General features: G+C 36.8%; 1 protein-coding gene across 8 annotated transcripts in view; it reads right to left on the bottom strand.

The window, feature by feature from the left end:
- The window catches only part of CEP83 (centrosomal protein 83), a 133,594-nt gene that overhangs the window by 40,927 nt on the left and 75,814 nt on the right, over window positions 1-16,853 (bottom strand). For all 8 annotated transcript variants that reach the window (XR_003432949.1, XM_027107201.1, XM_027107200.1 and 5 more), the window contains 2 exons: window positions 11,433-11,525; window positions 9,424-9,555 (listed from right to left, as the gene is read on the bottom strand). Coding sequence is in view for 7 of the 8 variants with exons in the window: in XM_027107201.1 (XP_026963002.1) it covers window positions 9,424-9,555; window positions 11,433-11,525 (225 nt within the window). In the remaining variant the exon portion in view is untranslated. The remainder of the gene's footprint in view (window positions 1-9,423; window positions 9,556-11,432; window positions 11,526-16,853) is intronic.

Below are 16,853 nucleotides of genomic sequence, written 5' to 3' on the forward strand. Positions count from 1 at the left end.
ATAGCTGAGAGTTTCTTAAAGCCCTAGTTGTAGTGACGGCCTAGTTCTTCATTCTCAGATCCAAGAAAGAGCTGAAAATCATTACTCCAGGGCATGCAGACAAATCACCAAGGAACTTGTTGAACAAAACACCAGTGGTCTTCTCATTCACGCCAACCGTCACCGACAGAGCTCACGGGCCCCCACATCAGGGGATTTCAAACTGCTTCCTAACCTCTGAGGCACTTCAGAGGCCCCTCACCTCCAGGAATGCGGGTCCAAACAATCACGGTAAAACTCATTCTTTTGGGCTTCCCTGGTGGCGCAGGGGACACGGGTTCGTGCCCCGGTCTGGGAAGATCCCACATGCCGTGGAGCAGCTGGGCCCGTGAGCCATGGCCGCTGAGCCTGCGCGTCCGGAGCCTGTGCTCCGCAACGGGAGAGGCCACGACAGTGAGAGGCCCGCGTACCGCAAAAAAAAAAAAAAACAAAACAACAAACCTCATTCTTTCCCTCTGCTGATCTCCCCAACTCCCTATCCCCTACTATCACCACCAACAAACCTTTGTTGTTAACCACAGCAGCTCCTCTTTTTAGTCTCTTTTTATATATGGGGTTTCTTCAGGTGATTTAACTTAAAGATTCAGTTGTTTAAAAAAAAGAAAAAAGAAAGTTAGAAGCCACTGCTATAAACAGCACCAGGGGTTGTTGTAGCCAGGAGGAGCTTAGCAGGCTCACTCTAAGCCAAAAGGACTTAAAGTAATGCTCTGCAGCCTGGGCAAAAATGGCCCAAGGGACAACTGATTGCTCACTTTGCTATAAGTGAATCTAAGAAGTGTGAGACCTCCACCCCAGGGCAGAATGTGTTCCTCATCTGTAAAATGAGAGGTTAGAATGAGGCCCTCTAAGATCCTATTCAGTTCTAACATGTAGTGATTCCAGTTAGGTTTTGGACATTAAACTGAAGCTGAATGAAAGATGTCAATGGGAAATACAGGTAGAGCTATCCACAGAAGGCAAATGCCATTTCTTACCAGAAAATAAAATTTATTATAGAAGGCAGCTGTAAAATTCAGGGTCAAGCCCTCAAAAACTCAACTAATTAGTGTCTCCTATTTTTCCTCCCATCCTTTACATAAACATTACCCCCAAGGTTTGGTCCCCAACTACCTTTTTCCCTCCATATTCTCTTTCCTTCAGCCAGGTGTGTGACTTTGTGGAAGTCACTTTTTCACTTTGGCATCAGTTAAAATGAAGGGCTGGGCTGGAAGATCTTTAAGAAACCACTTAGCTTTTGCATGAGGAAATCCAAATATTGTTCCACTGTGCTATATCAGAGGTGTGGCAGCTCATCGATATCAAACTCGGGTTCAAACAATGGTGCCCTTTACTGAGTACTTAATATGGATCAAGTGCTGAGCTAAGTGTTATATATAAAATTGCATTTAGTAACCATAATTTATCCTGTAGTCTTCATTTTACATATGGGATCAGACAGCTAATGTTCATGACCAGCATGTTTCCTATGTTATTGCTTCCTCCAGTAGTTTTAAAAGGCATCTATGTGATAGTTGAAGTGAGAGCTGAAGCTCTGGACTGAGCTAGCTAATACCAAATTCAGGATTAGATCTCACATTTATGACTCCTTAACAAGAGTTCTCTACCAAGTCACTCCTCCCAAAACTGGTAATCACTGCCTTCTAACTTCTCTATTCATTCGTTCATGCAACAAATATTTATTGACTACTTACTGCATAGGCAGCACTGCTCTAGGTATTAAGGGTACATTAGAGAACCTAGCAGATAAGCAGAGACAGCCAGCCGGCTCTCAGTATCTAACAGGATTGGTTCCAGGACCTGCTACAGATACCAAAAACCAAGGGCTCAAATCAGTCCTCTGTATGGGCGGGTTCTACATCTGCCGATTCGACCAACCATGGATTGTGTAGTTGACCCTTGAACAACATGGGTTTGAATGGTGCAGGTCCACTTATATGCAGTATTGTATGTGTATTTATTTTTTAAAATCCAGGTATAAGTGGATCCGCACCGTTCAAACCCCATGTTGTTCAAGGGTCAACTACAATCATAAAACCTCTGTTCTGGAGGAGCTCATATTCAATCACTGCTATCCATCCTCTGGGTAAAGATCGTGGACACAGCCTCCACTCTCCCCTTTTCCTCCAATCTCAGATTCACATGTCATCTCCCTTGAAGTCCTGAATTCCCTAATGACATATGATGTTCAACATCTTTTCAGGTGCTAAGTTGCCATTTGTATATCTTCTTTGGTGAGATGTTTGTTAAGGTCTTTGGCCCATTTTTTTAATCCAGTTGTTTGTTTTCTTATTGTTGAGTTTGAGTTCATTGTATATTTTGGGTAACAGTCCTTTATCAGATATATCTTTTTCAAATATTTTCTCCCAGCCTATGGCTTCTCTTCTCATTCTCTAGAGTGTCTTTCAGGGCTTCCCTGGTGGCGCAGTGGTTGGGAGTCCGCCTGCCGATGCAGGGGACGTGGGTTCATGCCCCGGTCCAGGAGGATCCCGCATGCCGCGGAGCGGCTGGGCCCATGGGCCATGGCCGCTGGGCCTGCATGTCTGGAGCCTGTGCTCCGCAGCGGGAGAGGCCACAGCAGTGAGAGGCCCACGTAACGCAAAAAAAAAAAAAAAAAAAAATAGAGTGTCTTTCAGAGTGGAAAGTTTTTACTTCAATGAAGTCTAACTTATTATTTCTTTCATGTATCAAGTACCATATCTTGGTGGTGTATCTAAGTCATCACCAAACCCAAGGTCATCTAGGTTTTTCCCTACATTATCTTCTAGGAGTCTGATAATTTTAAGTTCTACATTTAGGTCTATAATCTATTTTGTGTTAATTTCTGGAAAGTTGTATGGTCTGTGTCTAGATCCACTTTTTTTTTTTTTGCATTTGCATGTCTAGTTGTTTTAGCATCATTTGTTGAAAAGATAATTCTTCTCTACTCTGCCTTTTCTCCTCTGTCAAAGAACAGATGATGCTATTTCTATGGGTCTATTTCTCAACTCTCTGGTCTGTTCTATTAATCCGTTTGTCTGTTCTTTTGCCAACAGCACACTGTCTTGATTACCATAGCTTTATAGTCAGTCCTTCAACTTTGTTCTTCAATATTGTGCTGGCTATTCTGGGTCTTTTGCCGCTCTCTATAAGCTTTAGAATCAGTTTGCCAATATCCACAGAACTTGCTGGGGTTTTGATTGGGATTGTACTTAATCTACAGATTAAGCTGGGAAGCACAGACATCTTGGCAACATTAAGTCTTCCTCTCCATGAAGGTGAAATACCACTCCATTCATCCTTTGATTATGTTCATCAGATCTTCATTTAGATCTTCTACATATTTTTTTAAGTATTTCATTTGGAGGGGGTGCTAATGCAAATGATGTTTTTAATTTCAGATTCCACTTGTTGATTACTGTCATATAGGAAAGTGACTGCCATTTGTATATTAACCTTGTATCCTGCAACTCCACTGTAAAAGCTGGATTAGTTCCAGGAGTTTTTTATTGATTGTTTCAGATTTTCTGCACAATCATGTATCTATAAGCAAAGACAGCTCTATTTCTTCCTTCCAAATTTGTATGTCTTTTATTTCCTTTTCTTGTCTTATCGTATTAGCTAAGACTCCAGTACAATACTGAAAAGGAGTGGTAAGAGGGGACATCCTTGCCTTGTTCCCTGATTTTAGTGGGACAGCTTCTGGTTTCACACCACTAAGTATGATGTTAGTTGTACTTTTTTTTATAGATGTTCTTTATCAAGTTGAGGTAGCTCCCCTCTAGCCCTAGTTTGCTGACAGTTTTATCATGAATGGGTGTTGGCTTTTATCAACAACTTTTTCTGTATCTATTGATATGATGATGTGATTTTTCTTCTTTGGCCTACTGATGTGATGTATTACATTAGTTCATTTTCTAATGTTGAACCAGCTTTGAACGCCTGAAATAAATCCTACTTGTTCATGATGCATTATTATTTTTATACATTGTTGATTTCAATTTGCTAATATTTTGCTGAGGATTCTTTATTATTTTTTAATTTTATTTTACTTATTTTTGGCTGCATTGGGCCTTTGTCACTGCACACGGGCTTGCTCTAGCTGTGGTGAGTGGGGGCTACTCTTCGCTGTGGTGTGCGGGCTTCTCATTTTGGTGGTTTCTCTTGTTACGGAGCACTGGCTCCAGTAGTTGTGGCTCCCAGGCTCTAGAGCACAGGCTCAGGAGTTGTGGCACACGGGCTTAGCTGCTCCACGGCATGTGGGATCTAACGACGTGGCATCGAGCATTCTCGCATCTTTGTTCATGGGAGAGTCTGGTCTATAGTCTTCTTGTAACGTCTTTGTTTGGATTAGGTATTAGGGTAATGCTGGCTTCATGGAATGAATTAAGAAGATTCCTTCTGATTCTATCTTTTGAAAGAAATTGTAAAGACGGGGTATAATTTCTTCCTTAAATGTTTGGTAGAATACAACTATGAACCCAGTCCTTTTATCCTGGATGTCAGACATTCTGAAGTTTATTTTTATTTTATTTCATTTTAATGTTAGGTTCTTTTGTATTCCTTTAGGTACGTTTAAATCTTTGTTCTATTATTCAGTTAAGTTACTTAGGAATAGTTTGATCCTTTCAAATCTTTCTTTTACACTTGTTAGGCAGAACCAGAGCAGCCACTATTGTGGGGCTAATTTGGCCCTACTACTGAGATAAAATCCTTCTGAGTCTTCTATGCAATGCACCACGCATTAGGTGGCCTTTCCACTCTGGTGGACATAAGATGAGGCAATCTCTCAGAGCTCATTTTATTTGTTTCCTTCTTTTAGGGATCACTGCCTAGTACGTACTACCTGTTTTCTAGTGTCTGAAAACCACAGCTTCCTATATTTTGTCCCAGTTTTTAGTCAGCACCTTAAGTTAAATTCAGTCCCTAAAACTCTACGATGGCCAGAAGCAGAAACCCCCAGACTACCTAGATTTGATTCCTGGCTCTACCACCTACTAGCTGTCCAACCTTGAACCAGTCTCTCAGTGCTTCATGAGTGTTTTCTCATTTATAAAATGGGAATAATGATTATCTAATCTCTAGGGTTGCTGACAAAATTCCAAGAATTATAAAGTGCTTCTCCCAGTAAATTAAATACAAATTTGTTTTCTTTCACTTCTTCAACTTCTGTAGCTTCTCACTTACAAATATGAAATCTATTTAAAAATATCTACTATATTTATTATGAAAATTAGTACTATGATTAATGCTGTCAGGTACTAATAGTGATAATACCATTAATTTGAATGTTTACTATTTGTCAGGCATTATGGTAAACATTTGGCACATGAAATTTCAAGTTCCCTGATCTTTGTTTCTAAAGTCAAGTTAGCTTACCTTTTTATATTCCTATTATTCCAAGTTTCCCCTTTTCCCCTATATGTATTAGAATTGATTTTTCCTATATCAATGATGGAAAACAAAACCATTTTCTCATTTATTTACACTAAGAAGAAGGTAGCACTTAAATTATTTACAGATTTAAGTTCATATTTTAATCTAATTTTGGAAGATAACATCTCCTTTCCTTAAACTCCTTACTTTCTCCTAGTAAGAGAAAGACAGTACTAAGAACTTTCTCCCCATGACTATGTATTTGCCTCCAGACATAAATATGGAAAGATCAGACGATGGGATGCAAGAACTGTTGGGAAATGAGGTGATGTTCAGTGTCTTTAGAAGAATTCTACTCAAACTGAACAAGAGAATAGGGATAATAAACACATGCCTTTTTCAGGCCCCGAGAGGTCATGAGTGTAGTAAAAGATAACTAACTGTGACTGATAGGAAAAGCTAGGGCAGAGAGCACCTGAAAGCAGAGCAGTCAGAATGATGGTGAGATGAAGATGGGGGATGCAGGCACTGTAATGAGATATGTGCCCTCAAAATACTTAGAGGATCTAAGTGCAGACCTGACACTGAAAACTCTAACATGCTCAAGTAAAGGACAAGATCATATACTCAAGAAATCTGAGCAGGTGGAACTTTAAATAATGATAATAGCAACTACCATTTACTGAAGGCTTACTATGTGTGGTCTAAGCACTTTACACACATTAATTTATTAAATCCTCAAAACAACTCCATGAGATAGATACTACTGACAACACCATTTTATAGATGAGGACACTGATGCACAGAGAAGTTAAGTCCGTTCCCCATGTCATGCTAAATGAACATCTGAAATGTTTAAAATTTTACAGGCAAAAAGTTAAGTTTTTGAGATATTCAAAACTGCTTTCACAGAAAAGTTTAATGAGTAAAATTTCACAAAGCCCTTCTTAAAAGTTTGCTAAAATCAATTCCAGAGAATTCCAACTGTGAAGTAATTTAATTTTAATTTGGGAGACTTTTATCTATTGTAATGTATCAATAGTTCAGAGTAATCTGAGAAGGGTGTAAGTTAGAGAACTTGGAATATTTCAGATAACGGAACCCACCGGGACCTAAAGCAGCACTCCAGATAGAACTTCAAAACCTATCAGAACAAAAAAGAAGTGTTTTGAGAGATTTCATGATGTCTACCGACATACAGGTCAGGATAAGGACCCAAAGAAGGAGCGCATTATCAAGTTCTGTGCTACCCGTGCTATAATGAAAAAACAGCATGTGGTAACAGGGACCCAAAGAAGTTCTCCCTCTTTGCCATAGGAAATTTGGCTTCTCACCAGCCCCATACAAGCCAAGGTAGAGCTCAGCCAGTTTGGAAAGCATGATGGAATAATCTCGGAGACCTGTCACTATGTACTGTGTCACTGACAGGTCTTCATATGATGCAGTGCTCACTGCCCTCTCTCAAGATCTTAGTATCTCCACTGGATTACTCTTTCACTCATTCAGGCTACATTACAATCATCTGTACCTAAAACTCTTTGTACTGCTCTTCATTACTATTTGCAGAATAATATAAAATCAGAGTCCTAATAAAATATAAACACACTAGTACCACTTCCAAATAACAACTATATATGTAACTTCAGAATTTCATCTGTATACAGTCAAATGCACTGAGAAATCATGCCATTATCTTTTTCATAAAGATATCTTCTTTCATATACTTTTTAAACTTCAAAATATCATGAGGGACATGTGAATTCCTAGAGTGCTCCTCAGGAAAACACTGACAAAATCTTCCTAAAGTATTCCCCTATGAAACAAAACACTAAAGAATATTCAGTTATTTCTTTTATCTGTAGAAGTGAAAATGTACAGTATTGTGTGATTCCTTAATTAATGCAAGAAAATCCAATTATTTTTAATACACCAAGCTAATATATTTTATACCAGTTAAAATTGTAAAGTTGATAGATGGCAAGAGTAGGCTTTACTTTGAAGTTTTACTGCTGTTTTGTGTCCACATCATCTCACTAGTTTTTACTTTAACTGTAAAGAGAAACTGGAGTGTAAAGATAAGTGATGGAATGAAAGCAGACACCCAATTATCCACTAATTAATATTACTCCTGCATAATCAACTAGGAAGTAGAAAGGAGAAAACTTCAGTCTTTTTTTTTCCCCCACAACTCACACACACACTGTATTTTATTTTTACAAGAGATAAGCTGACACCAAGCATTGTAAATGGATGACCACAACAAAAGCAACGATGACTGCAATTATCAAACATGAAACACACTCATACGAGAACTTCAGTCTTATTAGAAAGTTTTACTTTTCTAGCCTTTACTAATCATAGCTTCTTAGCTAGCCGTTTATCTCCAGATTTCTAAGACTGTCATAAGACATTCCAATTAGAAAATTATTTAAGATGCCACTGGCACCTTAAAATTTTTAATGAATATCATTTGGTCTTTCATGGGTGAAAAACAGAATAGGCATCAGGTTTCAGATGCAGGTTTCATTCTTTAAAAACACAATAAAACTAGAAACTACAGAATACAAATAATCATTACCAGATAAACATCAACATTAGACTTTAAAAGCAAAGTATAAAATAAAGCATCACTATCTTCAGCCTCAGTAGTTACTCTTCAATATACTAAACCTACATTTTAGGTTGGAAATCTTTTTATCATTCTTTTTTTTCCACAGGAAAATTTTTATATGTAGTTCCTTTAAGTCTATCATAATTACAGACTCAAAATCTTTCAAAATCTTACATAATATAAATCAATTGATCTCTCTACAATATTACAGTGGTTAGATGGCCCCTAATTAGCATGGCAACCTCAAATCATTAATAATTTGAAACTTAAAACTCTGGGTAGGAGTTGGGGTACCTGAGCTCTACTGTTAACTTGGCTGCTGAGTTTCTGTGAGACTTTGGGCAAGTCACTTATCTCGTGCTTCAGTGTCGCCATTTAAAATGGAGAAAATAAGACGGTCCTGCTCCATATCACTGACCATAATAGACATGAGATCATATGTAAAAAAAATTAAATAATTTTTTTAATGAAAAAGACTATAATTATTTATAGTTTTTTGGTACCAAATTCTTAATGGACTCAAATGATCCAAAGCTCATTCAACTTCTTACTTTTCAAACAATCATGGAGGAATTTGCTCACTGATAAGAAGAAATCAGTCTGATCCAATTAGTAATTGGTAAAGGAAGGAGAATATATTTTAGCTCTTAATTCCAAATAAAGTCAATGCAATAAATGTATTATGAAGATGTGTTTGTACATAGAATGCTTCATGTAAGTACGGACAACAAGCTATTTTTTAATAAATTCAACTAGCATTAGATTTCTTATTTGAATATAGCAACATAAAACTGATATTTCTCTCTTTCCATCCTGAAAAATCACCTAAAAGCAACATGAAGAATAAGAGACACAAACCTCGTTTTTGGCAAAATTAGGAGACAAACGACAAAATGAGAAGAGAGGCTGCCAAACTTAATAGATAGAGAATAGGGGTATAGGCTATAGGCATCAGAGACAGAATGTTGCAGTTGTAGATGCCAGAAAGAACGAAGTGATGGTGATGGGCACACCCTAATGTATAAACCCCTTGTTTGTATCAGTGGAAACAAGGAGCATGGGCTGACAGCCAGAGCTCTCCTGAACATGGTTTGATTCCAATAAGTAGAGGGGGACAGTGCTAAATAAGCAATCACACAGACAAACTGTATTTGCAAAGAGAAGTCTGTCTCTGCTATCTATCTCCACTGACTGGGGCAAAATAAATTTTCTTCATCTTTTCCTCTTTTAACAGTCCAAAAAGAACATTCACCAGAAAAATGTTGCTATAGAGCAGATGAAAATCATGACAAATACTTAACCATTAATTAATAAAACAATTATGCAATCAACTTTAGGTTGAGATTCACAAAAAAATATAAAATCATAAAATTTTATTGACTAGCAGGATAAAGACTAAACTAGTATAATCAGTCACTCACCTCTGATTCATATTTTATTTTTTCTTCTTCTAAAATACGTGCACATTCTTCTTTCTGGTGTTCAAATTCTGATTTGAGAAATGTATGCTCATAGCGAAGTTTATTATATTCAGCTCTATACTTTTCTACTTCCTAAATTAAAAGAAGATTGTAATTTATCACAAATTTATAAATGAAATTTGTACTCACTTCAAAAATCACCTTTTCAAAAATTTTAAATTGTTTTATACTAGGAGCCATTCTAAAAGTAAAAAATTAAGCTTAACAGAAGTATAAACAAATCTTGGAAAAGTTCTCATGACAAGAATGCTACAAACAGAACTAGCACACTCCTGAAAAGGTATCAGTAAAACAAATTACCCTTCAATTAATCTTATTTCCTCACTGATTCTAATAATAAAAATGTATTAGCATGTCAAAACTTTTGACCTCTGGGCTTAATAAAATAATATTTAAAAATGTAGCACACCTTTCAAAATAGATTTTTAAAATTCTGTAATAAAATATAAAATACCCCCTTAGAAGTCAAAAAGGATGAATTCTAAGTAGGTAAATGATTATTTGAATGTTTAGTACAGTAACTCAAGGTTCAGTCAAATATTACAATGATAGTCCAATTCAACACACTAGTCTGAAGTATATATGTAGCACCGACTCTCCTGACTAACCAAGAACACATGCAATGCCTATGCTCTAAAATTCTGCTTCCTAACACTTCAAAAGCTGCTGGCATTCTGAATCTCAATAAAAACTCAGGTAACAGAGCAGGAAGATGGAGACACTATTCCAACATACATCAGGGAATTAACAAGGAAAGCATGCCTCCTAAAATACTCAGCTCACTATATATCTTTAGTTGAAAGATTTCTAAGCCTGTTTACAAACCAAGAAAGTGGGTTTTGTGATTTTATCAGAAACATACTTTTTAAAAAAAAAAAACAAACATGCTTTTACTTAACTTGATCACCTACCTCAGATTTAAGTAATTTTTTATAATCCAAAATCAAATCTACTCCTAAACCATAATGCTCTGGTTACCCATCAGGATGATATTGAAAAGATGACTTTATCAAGCCAGAAAATCATTTATAAAAGAGGATTCCCACAACTGTTTTGTGCAATGACAGCATCACTAGTCTACAACTTTCCAAAGGGGACCATTTTGAGGGGGACAATATTCATTTGTATGTATAAGGCCCAGTATGTTTATTAAATAAGATAACGTATAAAATGTCTAGGATAGTACATAATATAGTCAATATCTGTCATCTCTTCCTGTTCCCTTTATTAAACATTCAGTCACATCATACCAACATTTCATATGAGGAGATTGATCTCAATCTGAAGAAAAACTAACAAATTTTTACTTTTCTGAGGCTGCATGAAATTCATTCTTTCATTCAGAAAACATTAATTGAGAACCTGTTGTATGCTAGGAAGTGTTTTAGGAACGTGGACTCTAACAGTGAACAAAACCAGATAAAGGTTCCTCCTTTCATACAACTTACATTCTAGCAGTTGTAAAAGGGAAAATTTTAAAAATAAGCACAATAAATATTATATAGCATATTAGAAGATTATAAATACTAGAGAAAAATAAAAAGTAGAGCAAGGTAAATGGGTATCCAAAAGTCTAAAGAGTGACAGGAAAGGCAAGTTGAAATATTAAAAGGAGGCAGGGGTTGGTCAAAGTAGGCCCTACTGGAAAGGTGAAATTTCAGCAGACTTGAAAAAGATGAGAAAATTAGCCAAGAGATATGTGGCAGGAATAACAGCTAGGGCAAAGACTTGAACTGCACCGTTTCTGAAGTGCCAAAGAAACACCAAGAAGGCCAAATGTGGACACAAGAATGGGATCTGACCGTGTGCAGTCTTAAAGGCTGCTATAAGGACTCTGAGTAAGAACGGAAGCTGTTGCAGGGCTTCTGAGTAGGAGAATGATGCTTTTCCTCAAGCCTTTCACAGTCACATGTAGATAAATGCACAGCCCTTCTATACAAATTACTTACTTCATCCAGATGCCTAAAACATTCTCTCATTGGAGTTTCTAGTTCTTGTTGTATTTCAGCTCGTAACAATTCCAACTTCTGTGGACTTAATACCTAATATGTAGAGAAATATAAAACAATTCTAAATATGAAATCACAAATATTAAATTGAAGAATCAGACAAATTTCAAAGCTTCTCTCCTAATTATGACAATGAAATTAAACTAATAGAAATTTCATGATATACCTAATTTTACAATAACCATTATATAAATAGAACCATCATTTGAAACAAAGAAACTCAATTTCAAGCTCTCAGAGATGTCCAAAATTCCATTAACATGAGGTAAAGACAATTACTGATTATTATTATTGTTATTAATAGGAAAAACTATGTTGGCAGCTAAGATTATCATGTTGGATACAGTGGCTGATTCTATTTTCTAAAGCAAGCAAAATAAAGGTATAACAATTTGGTATACCACAGGAAATTCTTCAGACTTATTTTCAATCAGAGAAAGCTGATATTTACCAGCAAAATTACTTTAGGCTCCTCCATGTTATACTCTTATAGAACTCACATTTCAATAAGTATTTACGTAAGCTCCTTAAAAGAACACACAGTTAGTCTTTAGTCATCATCATGTGTTCCCAAAACCTCGCACTACTGCCTAGCACAAAGGAAACACTCGATTATTTCTTGAATCAATTAATTAATGAATACTAGTTGTAAAAAAAAAAAAAAAGACCTAGTTTGTATTTACATTAATCTCTGAAAACTAAGAATAATATTTATTTGTTTATTCATCAATACTCCAAATATTCGAAAAACTTTACTGAATGAATGCCTACTATATGTAAAGCATTGTGCAACGTACTATAATCTACATAACATACTGTTCTAAATTCCTTACATGCATTAATTTATTTAATCCCTACAACAATCCAGAATATAGCTACATTATCATACCCCTTTTTATCAAAACTGAAACACACAGAGTCAAACTTGCTAAAGATTACAAAACCTCAAAGGAAGTATATCTCTCCCCATAAAAAGTTCACACTTTCAAGTGAAAAATAATTTATACATACGAATACCTATAAAAATAGGCAATACAGGCTTACCAGAAAGGTAAAGATGAACAAAAAAGATATTTAGGACAGAAAGAATGGCACATCAAAGGAATGGGAAAACTAAAGCTTAGGTAGAACCCAAAACCGAAGAATGGATAAAATATTAAATTCCCTGGGGAGAAAAATGATCCTCAAAGGTGACCTAAAGGCATTTTAGGTAGAACCACCCTAAGCACTACAGAAAATTTAGAATCCTGCGCCCCTGTGTTAATGTTGGTAGTAATCTCTAGACTCTGTGACACCAAGGCCATGCTGACACACTTCCATTAAACGCCACCTTGGAGAGCTGCATCCTGGCTGGAAACAAAAGGAAAAGAGGTGGGAGCCACATAGTGGAAGCTTCCTGAACACCAAGTTCATATTCTTATAATTTACTCAGTATTTAAAAATTTTTTCCTTTTACTTAAAATGAATAAATTACATAAATAAAATAATTCAAACAAAATAAAATATAATATTAAAAAACTAAGTCTTCTCACTTCAGTCATCTAGTTTCCCTCTTAGGAAGCAACCACTGTCAATAATTTATGTACCCTTCTTGAAGCAGTACACAGATATATAAGCATATATACTACTTCTAATTTTTCTATAAAGAAAGGCATACCATACACATTTTTCTGTACCTTGCTTATTCACTGAAGGTGAATAAGCATTACCATATGTATATTTTAGGAAGAAGCAAGATGAATCAAAAGTTTTGGTGGGAGAGAACTGGTGGCTATGGGAAGGAGAGGCAGTGAATGGGGCTAAAGAAACCAGATGGAAAGATCCTGTTATTATGGTTTATGATGTCAAGAGTCTATAATAATTTCAAGTCCAAAGTGAGAAGGAATGGTAATTAAAAAAGAATAAGTAAATGTTATTTGGATGCTTTTTCAAACAAACCAACTTTAAAAATAACAACAAACAAGCAAAACTGTGAGAAAATTAGGAATACGTGAACAAAGACACAACACTAAGAGGTTCAAAGAAATAAGTACTTTAGGTATGTAAATGGTATTGTGGAAACACTTTTGAGGAACTGCTTTGGTATATAATAGAGATGTATACTAAAATATTTAGGGTTGAGATGATATGATTTGCTTCAAAATAATCCAGAGGGGTTGAGACAGAGGCAGAAGTGTTAGAAGATAAAACAAGACTGGCTCAGAGATGGTAATTACTGATGCTGGGTGATGGGTATGTGGGGATGCATCGTACCACTCACTATACTTCTGTACTTGTTTGAGATTTCCATAATTAATTAAAATATTTTAATTAAAAATAAAAGTGCTGGGCTTCCCTGGTGGTGCAGCGGTTCAGAGTCTGCCTGCCAATGAAGGGGACACGGGTTCGTGCCCTGGTCCGGGAAGATCCCACATGCCGCGGAGTGGCTGGGTCCGTGAGCCATGGCCGCTGAGCCTGCGCGTCCGGAGCCTGTGCTCCACAACGGGAGAGGCCACAACAGTGAGAGGCCCGCATACCGCAAAAAAAAAAAAAAAAAGTGCTTCCACTGCCAGCAGATGGCATAGAGACCAGGTTTACCCTCCTGCCTGAAACAAAAAGACTGAACAAAAAAAACCACGATGGTTTTCAAGACATTGGACATAATGAAGCAAGGAAGATCCCTAAGAGACAGAAAACACAGAAGGTGAGCTTTGCAAAAGCTTCCTGGCCATGGCAAAGGACCACCTGAAAGGATTAGAGGGATGAGTATTTAGAGCTCTCACAGAGTTCCTTTTCCCAAAAGCCAGACTTAAAACTTCATTTCAGAGAGATACGAGTAGAGTACTCAGAAGGCTCTCAGGAGTGGGAATAATTAGCACTAAACACTAATCTGTTCTCACTTAACAAATCTTAAAAGCAAGACTCAGAATGATAAAACTGTTTCCAAGGAACTGTGTCCCAGAACAAAGCTTAAGAATATTTACCAGAATACAAAAATATCTAGCACTCACCAAAGTAAAATTCACAATGTCTAGCATCCAATAAATATTTACCAGGCATAAAAGACCTAAGAATAAATTTGACCAAGGACGGGAAAAACTGTACACTGAAAACTATAAGACACAGATGAAAAAAACTGAAGATACTCAAAAAATGGAAAAATATTCCATGCTCATGGATTGGAAGAATATTGTTAAAATATGCATACTACCCAAAGCAATCTACAGATTCAGTGCAATCCCTACAAAATGCCAGTGGCAGATTTCACAGAACCAGAAGAAATAATTCTAAAGTTTGTACGGAATGACAAAAGACTCTGAATAGCCAAAACAATCTTGAGAAATAAGAACAAAGCTGGTGGTATCACACTCCCTGATTTCAAACTATACTACACAGCTATAGTAATCAAAACAGTATGATACCAGCACAAAAACAGACACATAGATCAATGGAACAGAATATAGAGAGCCCAGAAACAAGCCCATGCATATATGGACATTTAATCTATGACAAAAGAAAAAAATACACTGCAGAAAGGACAGTCTCTTCAGTAAGTGATACTGGTGGGAAAACTGGACCACCACATGCAAAAAAATAAAACTAGACGACTATCTTACACCATATACAAATTAACTCAAAATGGATTACAGACTGGAATTCAAGGCCTGAAACAGCCTCTTCAATAAATGATATTGGGGAGGAGACTGGTTCAAGATGGTGGAGCAGAAGGATGTGCGCTCACTCCCTCTTGCGAGAGCACCGAAATCACAACTAACTGTTGAACAATCATCAACAGGTAGACACTGGAACTCACCAAAAATGATACCCCACATCCAAAGACAAAGGAGAAGCCTCAATGAGACGGTAGGAGGGGTGCAATCACAATTGCAGGACTTTGACAGGACTGGGGGAAACAGAGACTCCACTCTTGGAGGGCACACACAAAGTAGTGTGCACATCGGGACCCAGGGGAAGGAGCAGTGACACCACAGGAGACTGAACCAGACCTACCTGCTAGTGTTGGAGGGTCTCCTGCAGAGGCGGGGAGTGGCTGTGTCTCACTGTGAGTACAAGGACACTGCTTCAGAGCCTGTGCTCTGCAATGGGAGAGGCCACAACAGTGAGAGGCCCGTGTACCACACACACACACACACACACAAAAAGAAAGCTGGAATAGCAATACTCATAGCAGATAAAATAGACTTTAAAACAAAGAATGTTACAAGAGACAAGGAAGGACATTACATAATGATCAAGGGATCAATCCAAGAAGAAGATGTAACAATTATAAATATATATGCACCCAACACAGGAGCACCTCAATACATAAGGCAACTGCTAACAGCTATAAAAGAGGAAATCGACAGTAACACAATAGTAGTGGGGGACTTCAACACCCCACTTACACCAACGGACAGATCATCCAAACAGAAAATTAATAAGGAAACACAAGCTTTAAATGACACAAAAGACCAGATTTAATTGATATTTACAGGACATTCCATCCAAAAACAGCAGATTACACTTTCTTCTCAAGTGTGCATGGAACATTCTCCAGGACAGATCACATCTTGGGTCACAAATCAAGCTTGAGTAATTTAAGAAAACTGAACTCTTACCAAGCATCTTTTCTGACCACAACGCTATTAGATTAGAAATCAATTACAGGGAAAAAAAACATAAAAAAACACAAATACATGGAGGCTAAACAATACGCTATGAAATAACCAAGAGATCAGTGAAGAAATCAAAGAGGAAATCAAAAAATACCTAGAGACAAATGACAATAAAAACACGATGATCCAAAACCTATGGGATGCAGCAAAAGCAGTTCTAAGAGTGAAGTTTATAGCAATACAATTCTACCACAAGAAACAACAAACATCTCAAATAAACAATCTAACATTACACCTAAAGGAACTAGAGAAAGAAGAACAAACAAAACCCAAAGTTAGCAGAACGAAAGAAATCATAAAGATCAGAGCAGAAATAAATGAAATAGAAACAAAGAAAACAATAGCAAAGATCAATAAAACTAAAAGCTGCTTCTTTGAGAAGATAAAATTGATAAACCATTAGCCAGACTCATCAAGAAAAAGAGGGAGAGGACTCAAATCAATAAAATGAGAAATGAAAAAGAAGTTACAACAGACACCGCAGAAATACAAAGCATCCTAAGAGACTACTACAAGTAACTCCATGCCAATGAAATGGACAGCCTGGAAGAAATGGACAAATTCTTAGGAAGATATAACCTTCCAAGACTGAACCAAGAAGAAATAGAAAATATGAACAGACCAATCACAAGTAATGAAATTGAAACTGTAATGAAAAATCTTCCAACAAACAAAAATCCAGCACCAGATGGCTTCACAGGTGAAT

The sequence above is a fragment of the Aethalodelphis obliquidens genome, unplaced genomic scaffold (genome assembly GCF_003676395.1).
Source record: "Aethalodelphis obliquidens isolate GAN/ISIS:26980383/991018 unplaced genomic scaffold, ASM367639v1 scaffold8, whole genome shotgun sequence".
NCBI classification, from domain to species: domain Eukaryota; kingdom Metazoa; phylum Chordata; class Mammalia; order Artiodactyla; family Delphinidae; genus Aethalodelphis; species Aethalodelphis obliquidens.